The 17,099-nt window shown below is 38.5% G+C and overlaps 4 protein-coding genes across 17 annotated transcripts in view; 3 read left to right on the plus strand and 1 right to left on the minus strand.

Moving 5' to 3' along the window:
- Nucleotides 1-102: 102 nt before the first annotated feature.
- Nucleotides 103-3,955, plus strand: LOC108968713 (H(+)/Cl(-) exchange transporter 7). The gene is made up of 13 exons (XM_018932895.1): nucleotides 103-119; nucleotides 179-417; nucleotides 564-764; nucleotides 832-1,033; nucleotides 1,221-1,489; nucleotides 1,549-2,157; nucleotides 2,229-2,322; nucleotides 2,408-2,577; nucleotides 2,637-2,819; nucleotides 2,908-3,111; nucleotides 3,176-3,334; nucleotides 3,401-3,484; nucleotides 3,540-3,955. Exons 2-13 carry the CDS (start codon nucleotides 211-213, stop codon nucleotides 3,660-3,662), a joined length of 2,505 nt encoding a protein of 834 aa, XP_018788440.1. The 5' UTR covers nucleotides 103-119; nucleotides 179-210; the 3' UTR covers nucleotides 3,663-3,955.
- Nucleotides 3,956-4,685: 730 nt separating this feature from the next.
- LOC108968735 (GPI ethanolamine phosphate transferase 3) lies at nucleotides 4,686-8,905 on the minus strand. Its single transcript, XM_018932936.1, has 6 exons — nucleotides 8,472-8,905; nucleotides 7,767-8,410; nucleotides 7,515-7,698; nucleotides 5,486-7,091; nucleotides 4,971-5,416; nucleotides 4,686-4,904 (listed from the first exon to the last, which is right to left on the minus strand). Exons 1-6 carry the CDS (start codon nucleotides 8,622-8,624, stop codon nucleotides 4,704-4,706), a joined length of 3,234 nt encoding a protein of 1,077 aa, XP_018788481.1. The 5' UTR covers nucleotides 8,625-8,905; the 3' UTR covers nucleotides 4,686-4,703.
- Nucleotides 8,906-9,175: 270 nt separating this feature from the next.
- On the plus strand, nucleotides 9,176-12,821 carry LOC108968736 (protein bassoon). Of its 3 annotated transcripts, XM_018932939.1 has the most exons (9): nucleotides 9,176-9,256; nucleotides 9,342-9,446; nucleotides 9,509-9,653; nucleotides 9,719-10,276; nucleotides 10,339-10,502; nucleotides 10,555-11,324; nucleotides 11,382-11,505; nucleotides 11,568-12,243; nucleotides 12,310-12,821. In XM_018932939.1, the coding sequence occupies exons 2-9, from the start codon at nucleotides 9,378-9,380 to the stop codon at nucleotides 12,501-12,503; spliced, it is 2,700 nt and encodes an 899-aa protein (XP_018788484.1). In that variant the 5' UTR covers nucleotides 9,176-9,256; nucleotides 9,342-9,377; the 3' UTR covers nucleotides 12,504-12,821. The 3 variants fall into 3 exon arrangements, with proteins under 3 accessions (XP_018788484.1, XP_018788482.1, XP_018788485.1); XM_018932937.1 differs by having other exon boundaries at nucleotides 9,221-9,446; XM_018932940.1 differs by having other exon boundaries at nucleotides 9,221-9,446; nucleotides 10,567-11,324.
- Nucleotides 12,822-14,918: 2,097 nt separating this feature from the next.
- LOC108968727 (mucin-5AC) overlaps nucleotides 14,919-17,099 on the plus strand; it is a 39,110-nt gene continuing 36,929 nt past the window's right edge. For 8 of the 12 annotated variants that reach the window (XM_018932917.1, XM_018932919.1, XM_018932920.1 and 5 more), the window contains exon 1: nucleotides 14,919-14,982. The gene's annotated coding sequence lies outside the window, so the exon portion shown is untranslated. Of the gene's footprint in view, nucleotides 15,107-17,099 lie in introns of all 12 variants that reach the window. The other 4 variants (XM_018932913.1, XM_018932915.1, XM_018932914.1 and 1 more) reach the window with 4 other exon arrangements.

The raw sequence follows: 17,099 nt of genomic DNA on the forward strand, positions 1-17,099 counted from the left end.
TGCTCTAGCCCGCTTTAATATAACATCATATATGAAGAGAATCTACAGACAACATTAGCGAAAGCCACAAAAATGACTACCTGTGAAATAATTTTGCCATTAAAATTGCAACCCTGCGCGTAAGCAAAATTTTTGGTTGATAAGATTTTTTAAAAGACTTGTTATTCTTATACTTTAGTTATAAAGCAACTCGTTCATTAAAACTTAACAATGAAAAAGGCTGATGACGTAGAACATCTGATTGATATCGATTCGAGCCAGGACGAGGATGATATTAGTTTACACAAAAGTAAACCTACAAAAGTTTGGAAGTCAAAAGATGATGCACACAAAGAAATGCAGGAGCAAGAGACCGAAGACGACGACGATGAACCTTTGGCAATACATCCAAGAGGTGCGGAGCCAACTTCGTCTGGGGTAAGCTTATTTTACAATCAAAAATTAGCTTGTTATGTTTCCATAAGTTCGTTGTCTTGTATTATACCCACAATGAGTCATTATCTCCCCTTATTACCATATTCAACGCTTATTCTACAAACACTAATCTTCGTTGTTTAAAATAGTCACATCGAGGCGGTCAGGAGCCACCAGGTGCCGATACAAACACTATTTCCATACCGTCGGAAAATAATAGTCTGAGATCAACACATAACTTAGAGGCCCATGAAGGAAGAGCCAATGGAACACACACAGAACCAACTTTTTATATTCGTTCGCGTACAAACACTCTAAACACCACTGCGCTTAAAGATGATGTCTACGAGGTTCGTATTAATGCTTATTTTTGCTACAGTTTCTTTTAAAAATATAAATTTCTCAATAAATTGACAGAGTTTGGATTATGATGTATGTGATAACGTACTATTCAAGGAAGATCAAAAATTCTCCGACAATGCGCGTTTTAACATTCGAAAAGATATTCTGCGTTGGATAATATTTATACAAATTGGTGTTGTGACCGCGCTAATCGCCTGCGTAATTGACATTCCCATTGAAGAGTTGTCTGCAGTAAAATACACGTTTCTCAAAAACTGTACGAACAATAATTTCTAAATGCGTAAAGTCTTTATACTTTATTTATCCGAAGTACTTATGTGTATGTATATGTAAATGCAAAATTCTAACTTTTCAAACAATAAATTCGGAAAATACGGTTTTAATATTTTTTTTACGAATAACGGACATGAAATAAATGTATAACGCAATGATTTTATTTCTAGCTGTTGACAACAACGTTGCTGCTAATATCAACCCCGGAGGAAATTTGGTTATACCGTATATCTATTGGATGGCAATGAGCATTATACCAGTGGTATTGGGTGCAGCGTTAGTAACTTATGTGGAGCCAATAACTGCTGGTAGTGGAATGCCTCAAGTAAAAAGCTATCTCAACGGTGTTAAAATTCCTCGAATTGTTCGTATAAAAACACTGGCTGTAAAAGCGGTAGGTGTGGTAACCGCGGTAGTAGGCGGACTGGTGGGAGGAAAGGTGATTTTCATGTAATTTATATAAAATGCTTACTATTAATATGGTTTCAAAATGAACAGGAAGGTCCAATGGCTCACGCCGGCGCCGTAGTTGCGGCGGGTATATCGCAAGGAAAAAGTACAACATTTGTTAAGGATTTTCGAATTTTTCGAGCTTTTCGTGATGATCATGAGAAACGAGATTTTGTATTGGGTGGAGCTGCTGCTGGTGTTGCTGCTGCTTTCGGCTCTCCAATCGGCGGAATGTTATTCTCGTTGGAGGAGGCAGCTAGTTTCTGGAACCAAAATCTTATTTGGCGAACCCTGGTCGCATCAATTATAAGTTCGTTCACGCTAAACATTGTCCTATCAGCATATCATGGTTTGAATAATTTTACTTTTACGGGCCTATTTAATTTGGGCAAATTCGAGCAACCCCTAACATTTGAATATTTCGAGTTACCTATATTTATGTTATTCGGCGTAACTGGTGGTCTCTTGGGTGCCATGTGGAACTCATATAATACGCATATCAACCGATTTCGTTCACGTTTCATTAAGTTCAAATTTGCACGAATTCTAGAAGCAGCACTTGTGGCAGTGATCGGTGTGACGTTGGCATGTGCTATGATTTTTTTCATAAATGACTGTCGCCCACTCGGAAATGACCCAACCGATTATCCAGTACAAGTAGGAATCAATTTAAATATAATATATATAGCATTTTAGCTTATCTAAAAATGATCCCATAACATTTGCAGCTCTTTTGTGAGGATAATGAATACAACGCAGTCGCAGCACTTTGGTTTCAAACACCGGAGGCGACTGTACGTTCACTCTTTCATGATCCACCAGGTACAGAAATGTATACAATAATTGACTTCTGACTGATTTTCCTGTAATCCATATCATGTTCAACTTTTTTTTCGTTTTCTTATAGGCTCGCACAAAATATTAACACTGACGGTATTCACATTAGTTTACTACTTTCTGGCTTGCGTTACTTTTGGTCTAAATGTATCTCTTGGCATATTTATACCAACGGGGTTAGTAGGAGCCGCTTGGGGCCGTTTAGTGGCCATGATCATTTTCTATATTTTCCCTGAAGCGGTAATTGAAAAGAGTGAAGATAATCGTAAATGCTATCTTACTCATACTTTCTTCTTTAGACATTTTTGAGTCCAGGTAAATATGCCCTCATCGGCGCAGCGGCCAATTTAGGTGGAGTGCTGCGTATGACTATTAGTCTTTCAGTCATACTCATGGAGACAACCGGTGTGGAGACATCATTTTTCTTCCCCCTGATTGTGACACTAATTAGTGCAAAGTGGGTCGGAGATTACTTTACTGAGGTGAGCTATTTTTTAATTTTACAAATATTTTAAAGTAAAATTTTATTGCCTACATTTAACTATAATACGGAAAATTGCAAATTTGTAGGGCATCTACGACATTCAAATCAAAATGAGCTGTGTGCCGCTATTGCCATGGGAGCTTCTACCGAAGTATAAAGGGCTCAAAGCTTCAGAATTAATGAGTACGCCTGTTGTCTGCATTAAGAAATGTGACAGTGCCAAGTACATATATAAAGTACTGCGGCGTTGTAAACATAACGGTTTCCCAGTAGTGGAGGATGTGAAGGGTGTTAGTAAAATGCAAATTTGACTTTTATATTTTAAATTATATGTCCTTATGTTCTGCTGTTCAGAATAATCGAGCAAATGGTCGAGTTTGCGGCATTGTTTTGCGCTCACAACTGATTGTGATTCTGCTCAATTCATTTTACGAAGAAAAGAAAAACTTTTGGGAGAAAGAAGTTTCAATACAAACCTTCAGGAACGTTTACCCACGTTATCCGTCAATTGACGTAAGTAAACCAATTTAACTTTACAAACGCGCAAATAATCTAAATATTTTGACCCTCATATTCCAGAGCGTGCGCTTGCCAAATGAAAAAGAAAATTACACTGTGAATTTGGAGATTTTTATGAATCCGTCGCCAGTGCGCGTTAGTCAAGTAAGTTTTCTATAATTTGATTAGGTTAAAAGATATTAATTTACGCATGTTTTAGTGTGATTCAGCATCAAAGATATTTAAGAAGTTCCGGGCGCTGGGCTTGCGTCATATGATTGTKATTGATCGTGAAAATCGTGTTGTTGGTATTATTACGCGCAAGGATTTTTTGTATAAATAATAATTTGCATGAACCTATGTTTCCAGTATAAAATATGACTGTGTTATTATAATATGCAGTCGCAGTATAAATATCCAGCTGTGGATTATACGATTTTATTTTTTCGAATAACTTCTTATATTCTCATACATTAATCCCGTTAACTAATTTGACTATTTACTTTATTGTGTAGTTTTCTAGTAATCGATATTCATTTATACCCTTAATGTATTTTTGTACTTGATATATACTGTAAATTGTTTAATATATTCTAAAGTACGGACTGAACTCCGAAGTCACGTAGGAGGATAAAAGCTAATGTTTTAATACTGAAAACCGGTTAGTTGTGGACTAGTCAAGTTTGTATTTTATTGTTCGATATTTTTTACAATGGTCGTTAAGCGTCGATATTAGAAAAATCGTGTCGATTATATTCGGAACAGCGCATATAAAGTTTGTCACGAAGTTTGCAACACTCCGAAGGAAACGTCCGAGACGCTATGAATTATGTATATAAGTATATATAATATATATGATCAACACGATGAGCTGAGTCGATTTAGCCACGCTCGTCTGTTTGTCTGTATATACGTGAACCAGACCGGTTTTGAGATATCGATCGAAAATTTTGCAAACGTTTTTTTTCCTCGAGACCCCGCTTATTTGTCGAAGCAATCGACATCGGACCACTGTACCGTATAGCTAACATACAAACTGAACGATCAAAATCAAGTTTTTGTACTAAAACTTTTTTTTTGTTTCTGAGGAATAATATAGTTCTGGTGCAACCGAAGTAAAGTTTTTTCTTGTTCTAAATTCGACTTAATTGATTTGGGAAATAATTTGGGAACATTTCAAATTTTCCGCTTTTTATTTAAAATATCAAATGCAGTAACGTAGGTTTCTTTCTAATAAATTAGTTTAATACAAAATATCAATACTATTGTAAAGTATACAAACACAAAAACACATATAATGCCTGCCAAAGTCGCTGGGACCTAAGGCAGGTAAAATCATAAAACGAGTATCTACAATAATATTACAACTGTAAAAGAAATCATTTTAATCTAATTTCAAGTTGTTCGCCTTGAAAATTAAACGCTCCAAAGCGCGATTAATGCGCAGAATAACGAAATATCCAACAACTAGAGCCGTCAGGCTCACAAAAGTGCCAATGCCCTCGTAAATGAAGCGCGGTGCAAAGATCTTCCACACCATCAGATGACGACAGTGAATGGTGCAAGCCAGCATGGCACAAAACACCTGCAACCAATTGTATGCACGAAATTAATTAGAAATCTAAGTAAGACAAATTTTAAGACAGTTTACCTTAATTCCTTGTAGTATTAAAAACTGAACTGCGAGTTTGAACGAACTGGCAAGGAAGGTGGCTTCATTTTCATACAGCAGAAATTCGCCACGCATCATGTCCAAGCCAATTCCTTCGACCGTTGATGTGGCGGCCGTCCCATTTGCATTTGTGTTTGCAGAGGTTGTACCTTTTATGAATTTCGGATGAAGCGCGCAAAGTGAGAATGTTAACAAACTGAGCATATTGTACATGCAAAAAAAGAAGACTTGTCCACAGAATGTGTTCAATATAACTAATACTCCAGAAATTAGATGCGAATTCCCAAGACCACTGGTACGACCAACGAAAGCAGCGCGCCAATCTATCTGCGAGAGGGTGGTTTGATGGGACGTGGCGAAAAAGCAGAAATGTGCCAATAAAAACCAACTGACTATACCCGTAAATGTTGGCTGTATGCAATTTGCTAACGTAAACAATTAGATATCAGCTGAGATAAAAACAAGTATTAAATAGTAAATTTCAGTGTTCTTACCTAGATTCACAGCTGTTCGAAAGCGCAATGTGGAGTGAACCAAAATGATGACAACCGAAATCGCTATACACGCGACCATACCGATTGTGGCACGCGGTTCGAGTAGTACAATCAGCATCATACTGAGAAACAGTCCAAACACGATAGTGGCTGAGGAGTATACGGTAGTCAGCCCATAAACCATTGCATCCATCTGGTTTACACGAGCCTCGGCATCGTCATACATGCGCTTGATCTTCTTGAATATCTGCGGTATGACGTTGTCCCACGGCCTAATTTGAATAGGTGTGCTAAAGTTTGGCAGCACGTAGAAAGTCAGCAATGGCGAAACGCACAGCACAATTATCTGCACAAGCATGAGGCCGTAAATTACCAGCGCCATGGCATCGATGTGCGTGCGCTTCACATTTTTCACGGCACTATGAGCAAGCAACAAATGCCCGCCAGCACAAATCGAAGCTATTGTAGGACCATAGCGTGCCAGCCATACATTGGGCGAACCGCCGGTTAAGCTACCGCTGTGCCTTAGATAGAGACGGGAGAGCGTTGTGTACAGCACTATAATGACCACCGCTAAAATGTAGGTCTTGGCGGTTGCGGGACGTTTTATCGAGAAACCGTCAGAGTTGCCTGAAAAATCTACGCAGTTGCCTTGTTCCTCTCTGCAACGGAAGAGCGTGTACGTGTAACGAACGATAATAATAGCCAGTACGCTGAACAGTAGCAATTGCGCGATGGTGGAACGTAAAAATTGCGACCATTTGAAGCGCTTATTCAGTTCAAGACGCACACATTTCTGAATGATTTCATACGCCAGCAGTAGAATGGATCCTACCAGTAGATATGACAATATTTTCGGTTCCTGTATGATAAAGCTGTTGGAGAAGAACACACTGACGGCGATTATGAAAATAGTTCGAGTTGGCATATTGCCGAAACGCTTCACCGACGACCAATTGTTGGCAATTGTACGCCAATTTTGCAGAGCATGGAAAATTAAAATAAATGCGCTGACGATGTTGGTAAAGAATATCACGCCGTGGTCCTCCGATTTGAAAGAGAAGTTTTTGAAGTAGCGATACCCAAAGAAACCAGCCGCAATATTTAAGAGATACGTAAATGTAACTCCCTTCGGTGTGAATATACGGTAGAGCTCTATGGCATTTAAGTTGTTGACTACCAGAAATGAAAAGAATATTGGCAGCAGTGTAAACAAGAGTCCCTGGGACATTTGCACAGCATCGAATTTCACCCAAATTTCACGGCACGTGTTAAGAATTAGTCGCATATTAGCATTTAGATCACCAATAAATGATTTGAAGCCCGCTTCATTGTAGACCGTCTTGACGCGATGAGTGAATAAGACATATTCGTTATGCATATTCTCCAATTCGTCAACGCTGAATGTACGCTTGTTCTCCAAAGCATAATTGAAGAAGTACTTATACATCTGTTGTGCATTTTGCCAGGCGTGAAGTAAAAGTGTTTGGAATTTGTTCATGTACGGCACTTTAATATCAGGTACGATGTTGAAATTGATTAAGCCCAAATTTGAGTAGGATATGGGGACACCCAGTATAGTGGCCAAAGTGGGGACGAGGTCAATCTGAAAGACAGAAGATTATATAATTTTAAATTGTACATAATAATGGGCACTTATTAAATGGCGCAAAACCAATACGAATCAAAGGAAAGGAAAATTTGAAAATTTTCAATGCATGAATTGGATTTTCTTTAAAAAAAAAAAAAAMCTTTTTCTATATTTGCTTTGATTTTGGCTAATATCTGTTATCATTTTGATAATAAATGACAGAATCAAGGTAAATTTAATTGTTTAAGAAGGCACAACTTGATAGCAATTTCATATTATCTCTGCCTTCGTAAATTAAAATATGTAGATATGATTTTTAAAATAAATATGTACATTTTGGACTGATAAGAAATTTTACGCATTGCTACATTTCGATAAGGACGATTGTTATAAATACGTTGATGAGTTTATCTCTGGCTTTGGTGATCATAAGCTTACTTGCTGCATAGTTGTGTTATCAGAACCGAATTCGCTGCCGACGAATTTGTTGCCTTTAGTATAGGCAAATAACAATGCATTTGTTTCATCATCGGTTTCGCCTCCATGATCGCCAGATGCCGTCATGCCATGATCTCCCATCACAAGCAAAGTCGTATCACCATCCATTTTTGCTATAACTGATCTAAAAAATAAAACCAAGTAATTGTTATACCTATAAACAACTATGAAATAAATATATATAAGACCTACTTTATGACTTCGTTCATTTCATTGAGTTTACGGGCCATCTCGGCATGTAAAGGTCCGTGTTTGTGGCCACAGTGATCAACGCCAAGAAAGTGAGCAATAAGTACCTGCCAGTCATCCTTTGCAAGTTCTTTTGGCAATAACTGTTCAATTTTGTTGTCGACTGTATCCAAATCGAATATGTCGAAGCTGGGATAGGAATAAGCACGCCTAAAACGTCTAGGATATAGATCTGTCCATGTGCTATCACCCAAAAATACTATGGGCAGATTATGTCTGACCAACTGATCAATAATATTGTCTTCGTTGATTTCGGGTGAAGCGAAGTTCGAACCCATGTCAACAAAGGTGGGTAAACTGCCGGTTGTAAGACCTTTAAGGCGCTGTAAAGTGGTTGTTGGTGGATCGGCTTTAAATTGCATTAGGTGTGCATTTTCGGGCGAACTTTGTATCAAATCGTACATTATTGTCAGCTTATTTTCATAAGGAAGTGGATTTGAAATATTCTCCTTATAGACACCAAAATCATATTTTAGTGCATCAATGAGCAAAATAATCACTTTAGACTTTTGCGGCAGACACAAATTTGCAGTAGCGTTTACATCCTTGAATATCTCTTGCACAATTTCCTCACTTAAGAAATATTCCTGCAAATTAAAAATATATGCAATAATTTTTCATTATTAATACAATAAATAATTGACTTACATCACTTTCATTTAAAGATAGGCGTTGACATGAGCTAATATCCGTTTTGGATACACGTGAAAGAAGAAAACCTCGCGAGAAAAGCAGAACGCCAGATGATATCAAATAAGCCAACCATATTAGCACGAAAAAATAGCTCCACGCATAATTCATAACTGGACTAGGTTAATTTAGGTAAAATCTATTAATGTATATTAATGCAAAGTAGCTCCGGGTTCCGCTTAGCGCTGACTAGAATTTATTACTAAAATGCGTTGAGAACTTGTTTCTGTTTTCTCCTCGATACTTTTTTATCTTTGCATATTGAGTTTTGATTTTATATTTCGTGGTCAATGAACGACTTAATTTTCTGTAATAAATGCAATAAATACTGTGAAACAATAAATAATTTCGTTTTTTATTGTCGTTTGAGAAGAAAACGTCAGCTGTTTCTGCTAATATGTTCTGTTAGGGCACATATGAATAAAAACGACAGCAATAAGATTATTTTTAGAAATGTATGGACACAATAATAATTTTGCTTATAACAGAAAATATTTTTAACTTCAGAAAATATTAATAAACCATTTATGTTGCTAAAACGTTTTAGTAAATAATTAATATTTTTAATTTCAACTTTTAAATATTTATATCGTTGCACGTTGGGGGTTAAAAGCATTTCACTGTAGATGTCGCTTCATATAAAAAGTTGGCAGTACTGTCTTTTAGATTCCATAGCGGGCGTCTGTTAACGGATTTGAAAATGTGTATTTGGAGTCATTGTGGCAGATGTTGATGTCAATTTGGTATAGTTTACTATTGTGAAAATTATTTGATTTTAGTGAATATATATAGGAAATAAAGGATTTTATTAAAATTCTATTTGTTCAGTTCGAAGTTAACTACTTTGCCGGACAAAGACACAAAATGGAGGGATTATTGAAAATAATTGAGACGAGTGACGAATATTGCAATGAACTAAAGGAGCTTAAAGAGGTAAAAATTGCTTTCAGATTTAGCGTTTTGTATTTTATAATTTTGTTCAATTTCTTTTAAAGAAATTTATTAAAGACTTGCGCGATCAGCTTAGTGGTCAAAAAACTGCAATTCTTGAACCAATTACGTTGGGTCAGTTGCCTAACGTCACCCCTCAACAAAAAAAGAAACGAATTAAACGCTTGTCAGATTTGACGGAAAGCGACAGTGAGTACAAAAAGTTAAATTCTTTTATTGTAACATTTTTATGCTTTAAAAATTTTCAAAAACAGATGAGGCCATTCCTGAAAAAAATTCTCCTCGTCTGTCAGCGCGAACGAGTAACTCTAAACTTCTTGCTACAGCCGATACCATGGCAGCTGAGCAAATTGATATTGATCACGTCCCACCGACTCCTGATTTAAATCCAACACCTGCACCAAGGAGTGCAAAGGTTCAAAACAAAGAACAATTAGAGGAAAAATTGATGCCACCTCCTCCAGCGCCTATTACTGCGCAGAGTGATTTAACACAAATCCCTGCTAATAATGAAACGTCATTCTCAAGACCACAACGTGCAGCAAAATTGAAATCAGAAAAGAACCTGAAAGAACCAAAACTTAATAGTAAAATGCGTCGTCCCAGTAAAAACCTCAAGGTGAAGTTGGAGCATGAACAACGTCCCTCACAAATGCACGAAGTTGATGATAACACAATTCAGAGCAACAGTGATGCATCTAAATCAACTGCTAGCATCACATCTGAAAATTCAGTAATAGCTATTCCAACAAAAGCTCCCTCGGTGGTGGAGCTGAATTCAGACGATGAAGCCACAGATAAGAATTCCCAAAGTATATATAATAATTTTCTTTAATTAATTTTTATTAAAAATGTATCTCTTTTTAAATGGTAGGCAATTCTACGGAGGACGGTAAGACTCGTGGCCTACGCATCAAAATTAAACGTGAAAAGAGTAGTATTGGAGTTGCTAATGACAAAGCAAACACCGAGCTTTCGACACCTTCTACAGCACTGGAATCGTCAGTTAGTGCGCAACAAACTGTTCCATTGCCAAAGGTAGGCTTTAAAAAATTCAATAATCATTAACTAAACATTAGTAATTATCTAGATTCCTATAAAGTCTGAACCTGGTAGCGACGATTCGACACTGGCTTCCACGACTCTTTCAGTTAATACTACCGCTAATACCAAACGTCGCAAGAAAAAGGATGCTGTGCCCAAACCTATAAAAGTTGAAAGATTTAGCGATATTGATGCAACCGAAACTACCCGTAAAACACGTAAACAAACCCGTGCGTCTGGTGGATCTGTTTATGAAGATGCGGTGGATCACCCAATTTCAAATGAAGCTGTTAGCACACCGCCCACGCGAGTTTCACTAGTGCCACCAGAAGTTGCTGCCGCTGCAGGAATGAATGAGACTAGAAATAATTCTGCACAACCTGAAAAGTCTGGTAATTTGACAGTAGTAACAGGGGCTGTCATAAATGATGCTACATTTTGTGCAAATGCAGCACAAACCACGTTCCAAGTGGATGCTGCACAGGCCACTTTTGTTATGGACGGTCAAAATGCCAATATGACTGTTACAATAAACAAAAAGTCAGGCGGAGCGGTCACTTCGGTGGGCGACACAACATACAATGTGCCCGTCAATGACAAAGCAAACAATTCGACTGTCTCGTCCCGTCATTCGATGGAGACTGCAAAAGACACCACACAACCCCAACAGGACAGCCTAATAACCGAGGATGAGTCATTTGAACCAGAAAAGCCAAAGGGTAAATTAGCAACTCTGCCAAAACCTGGTCCAGCTTCTACAAAATTAGGGTCAGCTAAGATTTTCAAAATGCCCACTCGTACAAATGAACTATTTAAGTAAGTATATACGGACTTCTTATTAAGACATAATTCTTACAAATGCATTGGTTTTAGTCCCCTTGTGCAAAGTCCGGTGAAGAAAAAGGTTGAAGCTTTCGAAAATGCTGCTATAGCTGCACATACTACAGAGGTAACCAGTTCTGGTCGTCCGAAACGAACTAAGGAAAACACAGCACCGGTAAATGAGAGTTGAAAACAATTGTTTCCTTTCTTATATATATTGTTATATAATATTTCCAGTCAAGTATAAACACGCCAACATTTGGAAAGCTTGCATCCGCACCTACACTAGGACGGTTCCTCACTCCAACACAATCTTCTAATCTCACAGGGTCGTTAGCAAAAGTAAAGAAAGTGCCAAATAGTGCGTCAAAAGTTATGCCGCATCCAAAAGGTATTGCTGGTGTTAAAGCCACTGCCAGTGCAACTACTTCAAAAACTTTATCACGCGAAAATAGCGCAGAAGATTTTCGGAAAGGTTTGCATAACTTAGCCGAGGAGCGCAAGAAGCAACGAGAACAGAAGCATCTCATCGCCGCACAACAACGAGAAGCTAAAGAACGGGAACGTGCTGAACGCGCAGCGAAATTAGTGAAGGAGCGCGAGGAAAAGCGACTTAAAAAACAGCAAGAGGCTGAACAGAAGAAGCAAGCACTCGAGGAGATCCAGCGTAACCTGCGACAGCAAGAAGATGCCGCTAAATTGAAGGCAGCCAAAGCAAAGGCCGAACAAGAACGTGAGTTGTTGCAACAAATGAAGCAGCAACAGAATGCTCGTGCTGCTGCGGCAAAAATGTTGCCACCACCACCGAAACATCAATCGAAGTACACTTTCGAAATGTTGCATGAAGATGATTCAACAGATGAAGAGGACAAGACTTCTTATAAGCGACCACCGCCACCAACTTGGAGCCGAAGTATATTTAAAACAATAACAAAAATTTCACTTTTATAATATGCATTTATCTTTGTTTTGTTAACAGGTCACGTACGTGGCGCTGCAATTCGTATGCAGCAATACTGGCCTACGAAAATAATTGATAGCTTCTTTTCGGTGCAACCGATGTCACCGGATTTGCGTTCGATCTTCCCCGATATTAGCTCGCATCATTTGAAACGCAATTCAAGCGTCTTATGGACAACCCCACCGCGCTATTCAGAGTTGCCAAAATATTAAACGTTTGCTCTATGTTCATAAATAATCGTTTCGCTTTGTATATGACATATAAAATAGAGATTAGTCTGTTAATTAATTTGAAATGGAATTTTAGTTGTATTTAGTACAAGTAGCTGCTTGCTCGAATTATTAATCCTTTTATTGTTTGTAATTTGTTGGTAAATTCTCTTGCACTATCCTATTCATACATACACAAATGAGGAGTGCTTTTCATGTATACATAAGGCATTTTGTAAGCATTTCAACGTGTTTGATTATCATGACACATTTTGCACTTTTTTTACAAATAAAAAAAAAAAAGCAATGATTCAAACTTTATTTAGAAAATATGATTATTTGCAATAAAAATTAATTTGTTTCAAATATGTTATGCCAATTTTGCTTCACGATGCCTGTAGTGGTGGACCGCTTCCAGCAAAATATACAGAAAATCGTTAAAGCGAACCAGCAATGGAGCGGATTGCTGGGGCTCTATTCTATATCTCGATTCGAAAATGTATTCTATTCGAAATTCGGATATACTTTAAAATTATGCAAAAGTTGTGCCATCCTGTGCCAGAATAAATACGTCCAATTTTCGGTTTTGATTTCTACAACTCAAAAGCTAAAGAATATTTTATTCGAAAATTGGCTTGAAAATGCGAAAATCGAGTTACAGAATATAAATAATTCGAATTCGAGCAACCTTTTTTTCGGATCGAGTTACAGAATAGGCCGCTGTTCTCTGCATAACGGCAGACTAAGAACCACTGAAAGCGCTGCACCTGAAAAGTTACTCAACCTAAATTTTAGGTGTCAAGTTCGACAGTCTGCCCTCTTTCACTCCGCTCACAACCGTTATTGTTGTAACAAGCCCCAGTCCAGACGGTCATAAACTAAGTCAACCCAATATGGTCGCCTGGATGCAGCAGGATGCCGATGGAGAAGGTACAGACCGGACAGATCATTGCACTCTGGGCTATAACATTATGTTTCCCATCGGGCATTTACATAGTGAGGCCCACATGATCCCTGTAAAGAAGCAAAACACACTTCTCCTCAAGCAATTTCTGCTCTGGTGTTTTCGCAGAAACCATCCCTGCAGTCATCTGCTAGAAGCGGAGCCTTCTCCTCGGAACATCTGGAAAACATTCCTCCAACACTTTGACGAATTGGAACATCATGCCGATCAAATTTCGAATGCGACCAATATTCGACAGGCATTAAACGTCATACACGTTGAACACCTGCATTGACTTCCTCCCAGTGACTGCGGTACTTAGAGTCTAAACACCACCTATTGCAGAACAAGAGCTCGTGTTGCGTTAGAATCAAGAGTATTCTAGCAGGCTAAACTCCTACTTATCCAAAATAGACCCTGAAATATAAAATGTATGACTCATGAATTGAATCTACGGCACAGAGCTAGAAGGCAAGACAGACGGATCACGGTGATTCGGAATAACTTAAGGACATGCATTTCATCGTCAAGACTATCACTAGGCAGAATGGTTGTTGGCCTAGTGACGGATCTCAATTTACTGGCATCATATGCGAGCCGGATGGGCATTAGTATCGATGACACATACAAAAAGTACAGGGAAGAGAGTTGCTGGAACATCTATTCTGTTTGGACTTACCTGGTACTTGTCTTAGATAGGTCTAGGAGCTTCGCAGTTCGAGGGACTAGATGAAGTTTCAAAATTATGTAGCAAATCTCTTTACAACAGTCATATGCAAATTATTTAGGCAACCCGTTCTGTCACTTCTGTGACAGTGGCTGAAAAACAACCTTGACTTCCCTAAGCCCTATCTCTTCGTCAAAGAAAGTATCTCTCTTGTATCAAGAACTTTTCTAACCCGAAATCCACCAGCAATACAGCTAAATAGTGAGACTAGTCTACATTTGCTAGACTTTAAAGCGTTTATCGGCATACAAATTGTGAAACCAAAAATTTGAAATTTTCAGAGCTTTCCTTTTACTTTAGTGGAGACCTGCAAGCTACGAATCATGTCAATCGATCTGCTAAATCCTTCATGTAAATAACTCAATGTCGAGCTCAGCGAGTGAGACTCGTTATTTAAAAGACAAAATAAGAGGATCACTTTACAAAATTTCTTGGCAGACATTACGTTGCTCGGTAAACAAAGAGATCGTAAAGAAATATTACACACGAAGGCCGTGAAAGCTCTTACGAAAGCTTTTGCAGCCGTGAGTGAATCCTCATATTTCTTGCTAACGTTTTTCTGTTACTTCACTCGATTTTTTGGCCTTGCCTTGCCTTGCGTTGCCCGCGATAATGTAATGAGTACGCGTTGCCATTGTTGTTGTTGCTGTTGATCTCTTGTCCGTCGTTGGCTTTCAGTTGGTAATGGAATTCACCACACTTTCTTGCGGTTTGGACTAGCTGGCAAGCAACTGACTTCAGTTGGCGCGGCGCGATCAGTTAAAGGCGGATCGTGCTTGTGTTAAGACGTCTCCAAGCGAACATTGCAAGTGGTAAGTGCGCGCAACCAAGTGAAAGAGCAGCAATTCTCGGCTACGACTGGTGTGTAATGTGTAACTAAAGTGCAAGCTCAAAAGTCGCTGCTGAAATCGGTTTGAATGCGGTCGCAGGTCGCGGGTATGGATTGTGTAAAAGCAAGAATAGCAAGCGCATTTGCAACACATATACATACATACACATACATACAAACGTACTTTATAATCGAATGTGATGTGTGATATATTGGCTCATAGGAGCCGCGGAGACAGGTGAAAAATGTCACTCGACAAAATATTTACCTTCAAAGACACAGATGTGCAGACTAACTCCAATCGTGCCCGCGGATCGGAAACCGGATATAGTAGGCATTTGAAAATGTATTTGGATTGTTTGGTTTTTGATTTTTGATTTCAAAGCAACGCAAAACTTAATGGACAGTGCCATTTTACACGCACACATGTGCTTTGTGTGTAGATTGAAAACAAAAACAATAACAATAACAAAAACAAAAGCAAAACACAATGTGTGCAATAGGTATCCGACGAGGCGCGGAGCGGAGGCAGCAACGATTGCAAAGATGGCTTAAAAACTTTCTTTTTCGTCAGCATTCGTTCACTTGTCGGAATAATCGGAATAACGCGTTCATGTGTGTGTGTGTGTGTGTGTTGCAAATTCATATGACTGTGCCTGTGTTCGTGTTTGTGCGCGAGTGCGAGTCTAAAAATGAAGAAAAGAAACAAACATGAAAATAAAAACAAAAGAAATTGTAGAAAAAGTCGCAAAAGTTGCATTAAGAAAGATATACATGTGAATTGCCTATAAGCAGCGAAGGCCATGTGCGTATGTGTGTGTGTTTTACCTCATGCGAGGGAAAACAGAAACAAAAGCTAGCTAATCAAAAGAATGAATTTCGCTGCGGAAATTGGTGCAAGCAAAAATAAAAGTGTAACATTGTGACTTTATTGCACACAAACGGACATTTATACATACATATATGTATACATGCATACGTTCATACTCAGTGCTTACAAGCTCACATCAAAGCTACACCCAAAGTCACATTCCTTCCCCAGCGTGGCAGGTACTGTGAATGCGTACTTGTGCCTTACTCTAATATTATGCGAGCGATAGCAATTTGGTGCGCGAGCGCTAAATTAGGTTGCACAGCGATAATTAACGCTCACACACACACACATAGATGCATTTGACGTGCCAAGTACGCTTTACAAGAAGTGTGTTTGCCTCGTTGCATGGGAATGGCAAACAGAAAGAAAACGTACCATCAACTGTCAATTTTCCTCAACAGCGGTATTCCTCATACATATTCATATGTACATACATACATATGTGTGTGTGCACACAATATTCAGCACAATCTCCAGTCAATAGAAATCTTTGAAAAATATATGACATAAATAGAAAAAAAAATAGTGGCACCCTTTAAATGGTCAAGGCTTGAATCAGTCTACCGTTAATCAGTTCTCAGTTTGGCTGATGTCATCGATGATCATCGAATATTTACGAAAACTGAACCATCTAAAATCATTCAAAATCAAACGTGAAGTGGGTTTCTTCGTTCAGCTCATCCTAACAGTTTTGAAGCTTTAATTCATTATTTCCAAAGCCTTTTGAAATCGTATCATGTCGTCAAATTCGCAGTGTTCAATCGAGTCACATGATTCAATTATAAGTTTGCGTCAGCAGTCCAAAAATAAAACTTTGTCAAAAGTGATTTGATCCGTAACATCAAAATCAGTCGTTTCATTTTGTATTGTTTTGTTTTTGTGATTCAAAAATTCCAAAGGCTTCAAACAATAAAAATGCTATTTATTCCCATAGATCAATATGTGAATAGAAAATCAAGGGAAAACCAAAAACCGACTAATTTTGACATTAGGGTTGGAAGCTTGGCCAGCGCTCGGCCATCATTGGTACATGAGCTGTCGCAAGAGCCCTTTTGCCCTGAGTAAGGCTAGCCGCACCCTAATCTTGGAGCAGTAAGGCTGGGGGGAAGAAGATGAGGTGGAAACAACTCAACACTTGCTTCTTGTCTGTCCCGCGTTCGCTTAGGATGGCAGACTTAAATACTTGGGAGCGCTTACCTTCAGGCATCCCGCTGAGTTGGTGGGAA

The sequence above is a fragment of the Bactrocera latifrons genome, unplaced genomic scaffold (genome assembly GCF_001853355.1).
Source record: "Bactrocera latifrons isolate USDA-ARS-PBARC rearing strain unplaced genomic scaffold, ASM185335v1 scaffold_227, whole genome shotgun sequence".
Classification (NCBI taxonomy): Eukaryota; Metazoa; Arthropoda; class Insecta; order Diptera; family Tephritidae; genus Bactrocera; species Bactrocera latifrons.